Source organism: Kryptolebias marmoratus, linkage group LG11 (genome assembly GCF_001649575.2).
Source record: "Kryptolebias marmoratus isolate JLee-2015 linkage group LG11, ASM164957v2, whole genome shotgun sequence".
Classification (NCBI taxonomy): Eukaryota; Metazoa; Chordata; class Actinopteri; order Cyprinodontiformes; family Rivulidae; genus Kryptolebias; species Kryptolebias marmoratus.
The window spans coordinates 4167149-4180393 of record NC_051440.1 but is presented as its reverse complement, the minus strand read 5'-3'; the positions used below and the strand labels follow the sequence as shown (position 1 = coordinate 4180393).

General features: G+C 40.6%; 1 protein-coding gene across 4 annotated transcripts in view; it reads right to left on the bottom strand.

The window, feature by feature from the left end:
• Nucleotides 1-2009: 2009 nt before the first annotated feature.
• kif21a (kinesin family member 21A) overlaps nucleotides 2010-13245 on the bottom strand; it is a 69474-nt gene continuing 58238 nt past the window's right edge. For all 4 annotated transcript variants that reach the window (XM_017430230.3, XM_037978157.1, XM_025009091.2 and 1 more), the window contains 7 exons: nucleotides 11568-11704; nucleotides 10919-11093; nucleotides 9579-9743; nucleotides 7456-7573; nucleotides 7023-7193; nucleotides 6567-6766; nucleotides 2010-4771 (listed from right to left, as the gene is read on the bottom strand). In XM_017430230.3, coding sequence (XP_017285719.1) covers nucleotides 4684-4771; nucleotides 6567-6766; nucleotides 7023-7193; nucleotides 7456-7573; nucleotides 9579-9743; nucleotides 10919-11093; nucleotides 11568-11704 — 1054 coding nt within the window. In that variant the 3' untranslated portion in view covers nucleotides 2010-4683. The remainder of the gene's footprint in view (nucleotides 4772-6566; nucleotides 6767-7022; nucleotides 7194-7455; nucleotides 7574-9578; nucleotides 9744-10918; nucleotides 11094-11567; nucleotides 11705-13245) is intronic.

Genomic DNA, 13245 nt, shown 5'->3' with positions numbered 1-13245 from the left:
GGGGGGGGGGGGGAGACACCCTGGACAGGTCTCCAGTCCATCACAGGGACACATAGAGACAAACAACCATTCAGTCTCACTCACACCTAGAGACAATTTAAGAATTACCAATGAACCTGAAACATGTTTTTGGTTTGTAGGAGGAAACCGGAGTATTAAACCCACACAAGCACAGGGAGAACATGTAAACTCCACCCAGGGATGCGATCCTGCAACCTTCTTGCTGGGAGGTGACAGCTCTTAACCACTACTCCACTGTTCCACTACCCAATTCTTGTTTTTAAAAATCATTGAAGTGATATGTTAATTAAATCAGTCAGCCCTGGAAAAAAATGGTTTAAGTAAATTAACAAAACCTCCCCTAAAAATAACAAACTGCAACTCTATACAGGAAGTCCAAACTGCCTTATTAAGTCTACACAGTAATAATAATAATAACAATAATAAACACCATCAAAGAGCTTGAAAGAGTGGAGTGTGTGATTTCATGTATGGCTAAACAGAAGAATTAGAGGATTTGAAAGCTGGGCTGTTTCGTTCTCCTGACTGGATGCTGAGAGTTTAAAATCTGATTAATTATTCATGTCCGACGGCTCGTTTCTGCCATGTTTGCTTTTGGTTAACAGAGTCGCCTCAAACACAGCAAATTAAAACGCGAGTTATTACCGAGGCCTCTGTTTATTATCGCTGTACCCTGATTATTGGCAACTAACTGCCTGACGTCTGTAAAGTCAGTGAATTAAAGACACGAAAGGCTTTACAGGATCCTGAACACTTTGGTTAAAACCCAAACCACTCAGCGATTAGTGACAGCTTGTTGGTGCAGCTGCTTATTTTGCTCTGCAGCCTCCCGATTGGCTCATTTGAAGCGCTTCTTTTTTCCAGGATCATAAAAAAAAAAAAAAAAAAAAAGTTTGAAAAGTTTAACAACTCTGAAAATTATACCGTCCCTGCTTCTGGCCGTGCAGGTGTCGCTACTGCCATCTTGTGCTCAGCTTTGACCACTTCAGCTCAGAAAGCAACTTTACTTGCAGGAAACTGGAGTGTGGTTAAAAACAAATTAAAAAAACAAAAGAGATCCAGAGGAAGGCTTACATCAGTTAGGAAAGAGAGAATATTTTGGCCACTGATCACACACAGATCCTCTCGTAAGAGTCAAACCAAAACAGCAAAAATGATGCGAGACATTTTAAATCCTAAAATAAAATCCGAAGACAAAAGCATACAGAGATCTGTTTCCACACTTTGAGTGGACCATTCCAGGATGTGTACCTGGTTCTCCTTGAACCCCTGAAGTGTTGCTTCAGCAGAGTTTAGGCTCGTCGTCCTGCAGGAAGGTGGACCTCTGTCCCTGTCTCAAACCTCTGCACGACTCAGAGAGGCTTCCCACAAAGACTTCTGCTTTCTGCTCCATCCATTTTCCCTTCAGCTCTGACCGGTCCCTGCTGATTAAAAACTATCCCCACAGCATGTTCTCAGCATGATGAGTCATCTTTGATGGTCCAAAGTTCAGTTTTAGCCTCATCTGATCACAGAACCTTCTTCCACATATTTGATGAGCCTTCGATGAGCCTTTTGACAAATTCCAGTCTTATTCTGAAGCAATTTTGTCTGTTTTTTTCATTCCTTCCCTGAAGCCCAGCTCAGCTTAAAGTGGTCCTATGGACAGAACCTCCCAACTCTGCAGAAGAGCCCTTACTACTTAGCACTGTTGAATCAGAGAGCTATCAGAACAGAGTCGAATACATAGATACTGAAATCATTTGGCACATGTGGATCTTATTTATTTAAATATGTGGCTTCTGAAGCTTATGGTTGGGGATTGCAGCACATTAAGAAACTGAAATGTCATTAGTATTTAATAAGTTAATACACTTTTCTATGCTGCACATAAACATGGAAATATGTGATATAATTTACCTTAACATTTAATTTCAATAAATATTTCTTGAGACTACTTAAACAGCAGCTAGGTAAACAAAGGGAGGGGGAAATAGGAAACGGAGCGGTTGTTTTTGACAGATGGCATTTATTCTCACCAGGCATCTGACATTAGAATCGCTACAGTCAGCCATTTAGGAATGGCTACTAAAACTCCAAAGGGGGGGAACACCCAGGATATCTGGAACAAAGAGAGCAGAATAAACAAACGAAAACAAATCAAACTAGCTGTAGGCTGCCTGGGTGGAGGAAAAGCTCAGTCCAAAGCTCCGCTATGCTTCCTGCCACTTCTGGTCCTCTTGGCTCTGCTGTGGGACTGCGTTCGGATCAGTGGTCCCACATTACGAACATTCAGTCAGACCCTTTTTTTTGTTTTTTATTAAATACACACTTCACATATGTTAGAATGATGCCTACAGCGGCTGCTTCACTAAACATTCATAAGTGACAGCTCACAATCACGACTGATCCGTTACGTCAGCAAGGGGCTCGACGGGAGCCTCACAGGGGACATCTATCTGTCTGAAGGCCTCTTCCAACAACAACAACAACAACATACGGTTACATATTTACACACATACTGTTAGCTACGACACCAGGTGGACCTCACCTGGAGTCCACAATGAGAAGCCCTCTTACAGGGTCAAAGACGGGGATCAGACACCTTGGCAGTGCGGAGAGGTTAGTGGTGTACGGTCAGAGAGCGTAACGACAAGCGTGAAGACAACATGATACGTGGTGATAAAAGTACTAAAACTGTTCACATTTCAAAGCTTAACTGTGTCGTTTGTTTTACAAGTGCTCAAATAGCTAAAGGAGTAGTTTTACATGTTGGAGAAGATTTCATCAGAAGAATGTTTTCAGTCTTCTGGGTGTGAGAAACTGCAGTTGACAGTTAGCGTGCAGTCTCAGAACAGCTTCAATTTAAAGGGGACCTATTGTACAAATTTCCCTTTTTGCATATTTTTGTTCTTCCGTTTGGGGTTCTACTGCTTCTCGAAACCAGCCGTTTCTTAGCAATAAATAAATGTTTTCTGGTGTCTGCAAAACGACCCGTTTTAAAAACCTCGGGATTATTCCATCACTATTCTTGTTACCTAGCAACCCAAGTGGAGCTCCACCCATTTCATTACAAGAAGACCGTCACGTTTGTTCTGCTGGTTTTACCTTTGAACGTCTGCTGGGAAAGGAAAATGTTCTGTTGTCGGCTGGATTATAGAACATGTGTCTATATTGCCGATGTCCCAACATATCTGAGAATGATTTTGTGTATTAAATGTAATGAACATGTTTTGTGTAGCCCACAGATCTATCCTGACTTGTTCAAGGAAGCAGAATAGGTCCCCTTTAACAGATGCCAGCTGAAATATCTGCTGTTAAAATGCAACATCTTACTTGTTCAATCTAAAAGGGAAAATCTGTAAATGTGGCAGATCACCAAAGGAACCATAACCTCCTGCAAATCCACAAACAATCCGTTCTACTTTGGTTTTCTGCAGATGAAACATAGCAGATATGTCTTAATAAAAGCGTTAACTTTAAAAGGAGGCTGATGCTTTATGGCTTACTCTGCCAACTCTTGCAAACAACGCAAATGCGCTCATTTTTGTCAAACTTACGCTTCAAGTAGGACTGCTGTTAAGACTGTTGAGTTCACAGCAACAAGACAAAGTGACAGGCTGCACGACTACAAGTCTGAAGCTGCGACGCTGCGGGGGAGGAAAGGTGAGGGGTACAGTGTTTTGCCATTTTCACAAAGTCACATTTGTTCCTCTCAGTGGAGGGGAAACATCAACTGATTGAGAAGTGGGTTGTGAAGACCAGCTACCAACCCTTTAATTCTGCCACGTCTTCCTCCTTTAACCCTCAACTTCAAGTCAACGACTTCTGACAAAAACACAACGAGCGCTCTTCCAGGGTAAGTGTTCGTCTGTGTTGCATCACAGCAACTCTATGCTGAGCTAAAGTGAATTATTTAGAGCACAAGGTGGATAAGGCAAAAAGAGGGGAGGGAAAAAAAAATAATGTTTTTTTTTTTTTTTTAAGGAAAGAGTTCAATAATGCGTTTCCATTACATGGTGCAGTAATCCAGAGTTTTCACTCTCCTTCCATGGATCAGCTGTTCATCACAGCAGCGTGTGTGAAGCTGCAGTGACGGAGTGTTTATCACATCACACTGATTCAGCAGACAGTTTCATCTCAAGTGATTAACGAGTGAAAAGCCTAAAATGGAGCGCAGTCTGGTTTAGGGCTGAATACATTTGTTACAGAAAGGTTTAATCACTTCGACTATATGCTGCAGAGCTCGAGGCCAATCGGCAAAACAAAAGAAAAAGAAAACTATTCGAAAGCCATACTTTAGGCTAATAAACACGCCCGTGTTTCAGTTAGTCATGCACATAACAAATGATCTGTGCACGCATAAAATATCTCCTGTTCCACACGCAGCTGATCATCAGTCAGTCTGCAGTGTTACCCTGTTACAGCTGATGCCAGTTATGGTGTAGTACTTGCAAAGGAAAACCTGAACAGCACCATGTAATGGAAAAAAAAAAACATTGTTCACACAGAACAACTGCTGCAGGTTTTTGGTGAGATTATAGTTTGTAGGAGCTCAGTCAAGGAGCGCCGAGGAGCATCTTAGAAGTCAGCATCAGGTGGAGACGTTCAGGGTCAAAGTGCAGGGCGGCAGCAACACAGAGGGCTGTTAGGTCCTTCTAGAGTCAAAGCAAGCAGCCGTGTTCAGTTACTGGCCACGTCGTCGGCGTTATCGGCTTCTAAGCTGCTGTCCAGCCCACAGCGAGCACGCCAGATCTTCACAGTGCGGTCGCTGAAAGACAAACAAGCGCAATAACAAAAATGGTAAGAAGAAGAAAAAAATTAAAAAGGCACACGGATGGAAATTGTTCTCTGATGCTCTGAATTTATTGAAATTTCCCTAAATTCCAGTTCTTCTACACGAGGGGCTGTCTCCAGGTAAAAGTCAGTAGCTGATCATGTTAGTGATGGACTGACTTTAGAACCTGTGCCACGGTGGCAGGCAGTTTGCCGTGTATTGCTCGTGTATTGGTCATGTAGAGATTATTCTCAGGCAAAGGATAGAGTGAGACCATCAAACCACACCAGAGACTGAGTTCTAAGCTTTGACTCCAGACTGTCAGGGGCCCTCGCTGAGCCCTCGGGCCAGGATGCCGGGACGTCACACTGCAGGACAGAGGCAGCCAGGCTCATGTGGAGGCACTTTTGAGACTAGAGTCTGATTCAGGCAGCAGGGCGACCCGCATCAAAAAGGTACATTACTTAGGTCAAATAAAGATGGCTGCCACATAGGATCCCTCTAGGAGAGCGACAGTGACAAACCCAACCAAGACCGTGCCAGAAACGTTACTACTAATGTAAAAAACTCCATTCCTCGGGGGCCGCTGTCCTGCATGTTTTAGATGTGTTCTTGCTTTAAAACACCTGCTTTAAATGGATGACTTGTTGCCATGCTCCTGGAGAACTTGATGATTTGGTGAGGAGCTAATCAAACCATTTGAATCAGGTGTGTTGGAGCAGAAAGACCTAAAACCTCCAGGACAGCGGCCCTTGAGGCCTGGAGTTTGACACCCCTGCTATACATGGTCACATTCGATCATCTTCTTCAAGGCACAGTAGGCTCTGTAATGGTTCTGGAAATATACAGAGCCAATCACAGCAGCAGCAGACTGTTTTGGATCTTTTTTTGTTACAAACAATAGTACGTCCCCCTGATGAACAACCTATTGTCCAGCATGAAATAAACAAATTTTGCTAATTTCAGATAAAACATTCCTACTTTTAAACAAAAATTACACACGATAAACTAACAAGCTTACCATATGTACGTACTTAAGCTGCATTACCATAGTTTAGACTATATAGTGTACTATACCAGTTTATTTATCTTTAAATGAGATGCAAGAGTTTTTTTCAGTATCTCCAGTATTTGAGTAATGCTTCCCCTCCTCCATTTGTTGGTGCAAGTTGTTAGTCAGCTGTGTGTGTGTGTTGGCCTAAAGAGAAGAACCCTACTAAACTTTTCTCCTCATTATAAAAAAAAAAGGAACTTGACTGTTAAGACTGCCCTGCTCTCTCTTTTTAAGGTAACGCTGTTTTGAAACAACCATTTACAACAAGCTACAAGAGGTAGCATGTCTGTCAGTGAAATAAACAGCCTACTGTAGGTTTGCTACAGAGGCTAATTTACTAGCTAACATAAGGTTGTCAGGCTTTTAACATACATTGACAGAAAAAAAAGTAATATCTTGTGTAATAAGTATGTTAGGCTGTTTTTTTTTCTATAATTATATAAAGTCTCCCTTTGTTTACATCTGTTTAAAGAAGATCATATTTTTAAAAAAACAAACCTGTATACCCTTTGGTACTTTTATTTTAAAATCAATGTCATCTAATCTCAAAATTTTATTAAACTAAGATTTCAACCATGACCGTCTAAACATCAATAGCTGAGACAGATTAAAATCACTACATAAGATATTGATTTTTAAACAACTCTACACACATTTACTTGTGCGCTCTCACTTTTGTGTGCATGTCTGGACCAAAATTAAACTTTTGATGAGTTTTAGATCATAGTTACTCACTCTGACGCCGTGAACAGGTGACTGCTGTTTGCAGTGATGCTGTTGATGGGGCTCTCGTGACCCTTGAGCTCTCCCAGGGACCCCAGTGTGTCCGTGTGCCAAAGCTTGAGGACCCCACCTCTGCAGCCGCTCAGCAGGACCGGGGAGCCGGGCACGAGGCCCAGAGCGCAAACCCAGTCACGGTGAGCATTCGGGACTTGCTAATGAATGACAAAAAAATGACACGGACATTATAATTGTGTTAAAATCTTTTTTATGAACGAATAGGCATTTAATGTCGATCTACAGAAATACTCTTACAGTAGAAATGTCTAACAAAGTCTCAACAGAATAACAAAAGTGGGTTTCATGTTGGTCACATCTTTTTGTTTTTTATTTGGTGTGTGAATAGGGTGATAGCAGGGAGCAAACATGCGGTGAGACATTAATTCTTTCTCATGAGTTCCCGTGGAGTACCTGCAGCAGATCTTTGCGGTCCAGGTCCCACTTCTTGATCCCGTTGTCCCGAGAGCCGCTGAAGAAAATGTCCCCCTGGACCACGAGTGATTCGATGCCATCGTAATGCGGAGGCTCAAAGTTGTACGCCGGGCTGATGCTCCCCAGAGAGCCTTCAGACACGTCGAACAGCTGCAACAACCAAACACCAACCGTTAGAGGGGAAACACTTAATATTTATTTATTCATACAGAGTATAACAATCAAAGAGCATTTATGTTGTTAGACTAGAAAAAAGATCCTAAATTAGGCAGCTGAATCACTGAAAAGGTCACGCTGCATCCCTGAATGTTTCGGTTTAACAAAAAAAAAAAAAATACTCCTGCATCATAAAGCGTTTGTTTTTTTCTTTGTGACTGTGTGTGTTGGTATGAAGAGTATTTAAGAAACACACCTTGATGTAATGGTCCTTTGACCCAGTGATCACCAAGTCTTGGTTGTTTCCAGACTGATCCACGGTCAGACACATGACTGGACCCTGGTGACCCGTGAGTTTCCCAGTGAACGCAAACCTAACAGGACGAAATGAACAAAAACAACACGGTGTCTACATTTCACTTAAAACATTACAATCTATAACAGCACAAAGATGAAAATGATGCAAACATCACAAGGTATTTTCAGTTTTCACTTTTTAAAAAGTGCCTTCTTTGTAAAAAAACAAACAAACAAACAAAAGGTTTGTGAAAGAAGTTTGTTTCGTTTGCCCTCATGTTCCTACAAGGTATATTGATTTAAAGTTATTTTACTCATCTACAGTGGTAGCTATTTATTTTCCCAAAACAAATAAAAAAGCAATTTTTCAAAACCAACAGCAGCTATCTGACAGTAGCTGATAAAAGCTGTGGACTGAAAGCTTGTCAAGTTTTCACACTGAATTTAAATCAATTAAAAGGTGCAGTGCAGAGAGACTGGGGTTTGGATCAAATCATCAGAAAATGGTGCTGTGGTATGAAGGAAACTGAAGAGGAAGTGGTGGGATGGAACAACAGATTTTACAGTATTTATTGCCTGCTGGCAAAGTGCGAGTCATTTTTCTGTGGTGTCTATCTGCATGTGTGCGCTTGTCTGTTAGCAAAATATCGCAGAGAAAATATTCATTGGATCTACAGTTGATTAACGTTTGGAGTCTGCCTGATTCAAGATGATTTATATTACTATAACTCAGTCAACTGTACAGACATTGAGCTAAAATTTGATGTGGCAGTAGCTGAGAGGTGCCCTCAACACATACTCTGAGAGCACCTCACAAGATCTCATACGAGGTAACTTAATTTTAAAGGCTTGACCGAAAAGGTTATAAGTTTCATTTCCCATCACAAGATGATCTTTGATTGAAACACTGGCATGAAAGGCAGTGTGTAATATGCATTTCTTCAAGGAATGCTAGGCCTAGCACAAATCTGTATCTGTAAATGCTTCCTTTTAGAGGAAAGTTTATTCATGCTTAAATGGTCTAAATCAGAAGTATTACACATTAAAGACCTGTTATTTTTTTATCAACCCTACTCTGTTATAGTCATACCAATAACTAATCTGTTATCTCATACCAGACTTACTATTAGCTAAAATTACCTGATTGATGTTTTTATTTCTGTATTTCTATATTTGATTTTGATGTTTTTATCTCTGTATTTCTGTATTTGATTCTATACCTGACTGTTGTTTCTGTGTTGTAAAGCACTTTGAATCGCCTTGTTGCTGAAAAGTGCTACATAAATAAATTTCATTTCACGAATGGTTGTGCGTTTTCGCCCAATGACTGCTGGAAATAGGCACCATTTCCCCCTAAACAGGAACAAGCTGATAACACTAAAAAGTCATGAAAGAAAATATCACTAGGCTTCTACACATTTCCAATTACAAAATTATAACCATTTCCAAACCAAAATTTCCAGAGTTGCTGTCAATTTATGGCCCATTTTTGATGTCCAAGTACACTGTTTTTTCCTGTAAATGTACAGTACAAACTGCACACAAAAGATGAATAGTGAGAAATATGCCATTTTACAATGAGCCTGTTTTTGTAATGAGTTTGTTTTTACTCACAGGATCCAAAAATTCTTTACAACATAAGGATCGTTTTGTAAAAGTTCCAATTCCGAGTAAAACAGAAACATCCAATCAATCAGACTAACTTGTGGAAAATAATATTCTGCAAATATTATCAGCCCTATATGGCAAATGATTGTATTTAAACTTGGCTTGATTCACAAAGTGTTTTAAACTGAACTGTAACTATTCTCATCTTTTATTTAAATATAAAAATACAAAAAGCGCAGAGCTGAATGTGTTTCTTTTAGAAAATGAAGTCTTTGTTGTGACTATTTTCCTTTTTTATATACTTTCATTTATACGTAAAAAATACTAAAAGTAAATTACAAACCTTTAGTTTTTAAGACCAAATTGGAACCCTGATATCATCAACAAAACCCTAACTTAAACCACCTCCACCTGCCTTTTCCCAACAGCCTGAAATCGCCACATGTACACGTGGAAATGGAATCTAGTTCTTACTTTCTAAGATCCCACACTCTGACAGAGTTCCCAGCAGCTGCGTACAGAACCGTGCCATTGGGGTTGAGAGCGATCTGGTTGATCTGGTTCTCTCCTGCAGGGATGGTGACCGTCCGACTGGTGTTAGACGCACAGATGTCCCCGACATTTACCTGACCAGCGGACCTGGAGACACATAAATGACACACCTATAAATCTATGAAACTGGGACTAAATGTAGTTACTCTTTAAAGGCGCATTTCCTCTTGCAAACATCCAAACTCTTATTTTCACTGTATCCAAGCTCAGAATTTTCTTTTCCCAAATTTAAACTTGTCATGTCTCCTACACAAAAGACTGTGTATACCTAAAAACTGGCACGTGTGATGACCAGATGTTTGCTTGGGTAGTATCTCACTGGGCTGCAAGTGTTAGGAGACTAGTTGGTGCTAGTACTAGTTGGAAAATTGTCAGAAGACGTGTCAATTTTCTGTTGAAGTCTCACTGAGCTCAGCCAGCTGTGTGGCCACGTTCTTAGAAACTGGTAGCATATTTTGGTGTTAACAGCTTATTTCATTGCCCACATTTGCCAACATTATACTCACCTTGACCAGTTTTGTACCAATCACTTTTGAAGAAAAGCAGATTTGGAGCTATTTTTTTGGACCATATTTGCAATAATTATTTATTAGCAAAGGGCTTTGTAGACCTGGACGTTTGCCTCAGACGTTTTCTGTCAGAGGAAAGCTCCTGTGCTGGAGTAAAGATACAGATTTAGCGCTCGGGACGCTTGAGATACCCACGAATATTCTGACTTTTTTAAAAGATAAATTGTCGCACAGAGCTTTTGAACATGTTCAAAACTCAAGGAACAAGTTGAGAACCCTGTGAAAGTTGCGAGACATTCTGGAGACTTCCTTATGAATACCGTTAACCAACTAGTTGCAGCTCAGTAAGACACCACCTTTACAGTTCAGGAAATTAATTTCAGTTTACCTTCATTTTCTCAAAGTGAAGGGTTATCTGAGGCTTAATTTCTAGTCTGTGTGTCTGTCTGTCTTACTAAGAGTGTTGGCAGGGCGTGAGAGACACAGGTGTGTAGTTACCATGGTGACCATAATGAACCACTTTTGATCTTGGTTATTTTTACAATTCTTATACAGTTGATCCATCAAGTTGATGAATGCTGGAACTTCAGGCAGTAGCTGCATTGGCAGCCTTCAAAATTACTTCAGGAATTTTCTAGTTTTATTAAGTACATAAATAAACCTTAGGAAGCTCACAGTAACGGGTGTTTGCTGTACTCGTGTGGTTCAGACATTAAACTGCTTCTTAAAACCCACAAGCACAATCGTGCTCACGTTAGTGTTTTGATGCACTTGGCCGAGTCCCTGATGTCCCAGACTTTGATGTAGGAAGTGGAGACGGTGAAGACGAGACTGGAGCTGTAGCGGACCGACACCACGTTGTTGGGATGGCCGGCCAGGGACATTATCTCTTGACCCGTCACCAGATTCCAGACTTTACAGGTCCGGTCTGAAGAAGACGCACATTGATTACATTATAACAAGGAATATGCTGCTGGAAGGATTTCAGAACTATAATTGAATGGCATTATCATGCAGAAAAGATCAAAACATATAGATGTTTGCTAGAAAAACACCTCTAGTTAAAAAAGAGCAGTGGAGGGAATAAATGAGCCCTTCAACACTAACATGTACCTGCATTTATTAAGTTGAAAAGCACCTGTACTCCTGAGAATTTTCTTGCATGCATAATGTCGCTTTGTTTCATTACCTCATTTCTCCAAACACTCTGAATATGACAATCTTTATTAATCCCTGTCAAGTTTTATTTGCTGTTATATAACAGCATGTCAAGAAGTAATAAATTACCAGCGCTGTAACAAGGGGGACGTGCAAAGACTGCTAATTAGAGACGTAGGCGTTCGAATCAGGAGGTGAAGGATGTGTGTGTGTGTGGGGGAGAGCAAGGATTGGGAGCGTTTACCTTTGGATCCAGTGAACAGAAGGTCGTCTGTGCAATCGACACACAAAACCGCTTTCCCGTGTCCCTCGGCCACGTGAACACACTGAAGCATCGCAGATCGGCTGCTCTTAGTGGATGGCACTGGATTAATAACGCCCCTGAAAAAAAAAAAAAAAGGTAAAAATAATGAAGACAAACATCACGATCAAAAAGCAGAGAAGTGGACGGACTTTAGATTGATGATCTGAGTGCAGAACACATACACCCAACATCCCCACTAATATCCACAGTATTCAACTCTTGGAGCCGAAAAAAATCCCAAGCTGTGAATCAAAACGAGAGGAAACAATAATTATCTAAAGAAAATTGATAAGATGCAAGAGAAGACAGTCATCTTTTTTGTGTGCTAAAAAGAAATATTTAGAAGGTTCATTTTGTTCCCAAAGATTAAAAAGATCTGAGACCTCGTTCACACCTGGCATTACAATCTGGCCATAGCCATCAGATTTCAGTTGAATAGCACTAAATACAGGTGGGAACGGCAGGGATGAACACAGAAAATGGTTTCAATCAAACCAACTTGTGGTGGACTTCTGGACCCCTTTTATCCCCATATGTTTGGTAGTCTAAACCCCACTTTAGGACCTCTTACTGACCTGCTGTGACCCCTCCCCCCCTACAAGCAACACAGTTATTAGGTGGACATCTCAGGATAACAACGAAAAACAAAACAAAAGAAAAAACAACACTCTACTCAGCTGCCAACTGATTAAAGACAATTAAACAGCTGGCTACCCTTGGGAATGTTCCAAAGATACAGCCTTTTTGCCCCCCCCCCATTTATCAATAAAAATGCCTGTTTTGTTGGGATTTCAATAATTAGAATGGTTTGCAGGACACAACATGGTAAGTTTCTCTTTAGTTTGTTCTGATTGTTTTTAGAGCTGATTGGACCCACTGTGGTCACTGAAAGCTATAATGTGCTGTTTAAATCACAGGATAACAGTCCAAGCAGCGCTGTGTGGCATTTTATTCACCAAACAGCTGATCGCTGTGAGGTCACTGTTTCACTGTGGTCAGTTTTTACAGGTTAAAATCTTTAGTCTTTGCTCTGACACAAAGCTTTGGGATATCCCTAATTGTAATATAATTCACTCATACTGCATCTGTCAAGTAATTAAGCTTATTAAGAGACAACTACAATAACGAAATTCAAATGGCTCTGGACCACATTAAAGTCAAAAGGATATACAGGTAGTTCAGATGTCTGGATGTGTTGTACTTTTTAAAGAAAAGTCTGCAGACCTGCCGATGTCCTGTTTGTTGCCTGCAGCCATCCAATTACAAAAAAAATGTTTTGGAGTATGAATTTACTGCCAGGTTTGAACGATGTCAGTCAGAGCTGTCCATTTGCAATCGAATCACCCGAAACAGCTATATGGTGCCAGGTCTGAACAGGGCCTGAGATGCAGAAAATAAGTGGTGAACAGAAACCAGAAAAGTTAATTAGTAGAGGATTACTGAGGATTTCAATTTCACGCAGCAAGGAGATCATCGCATTGACATTGAAAGTATTAATTCAACAAATTATCCATTCGATGTTACTTTCATAAAGTGGTTTTTGTCTGAGGAATTCCAAAAATGAAACAGCACAGCAGTGAAGGTGGAAACGTCGCAAAGATTCTGATGTCCTTTAATG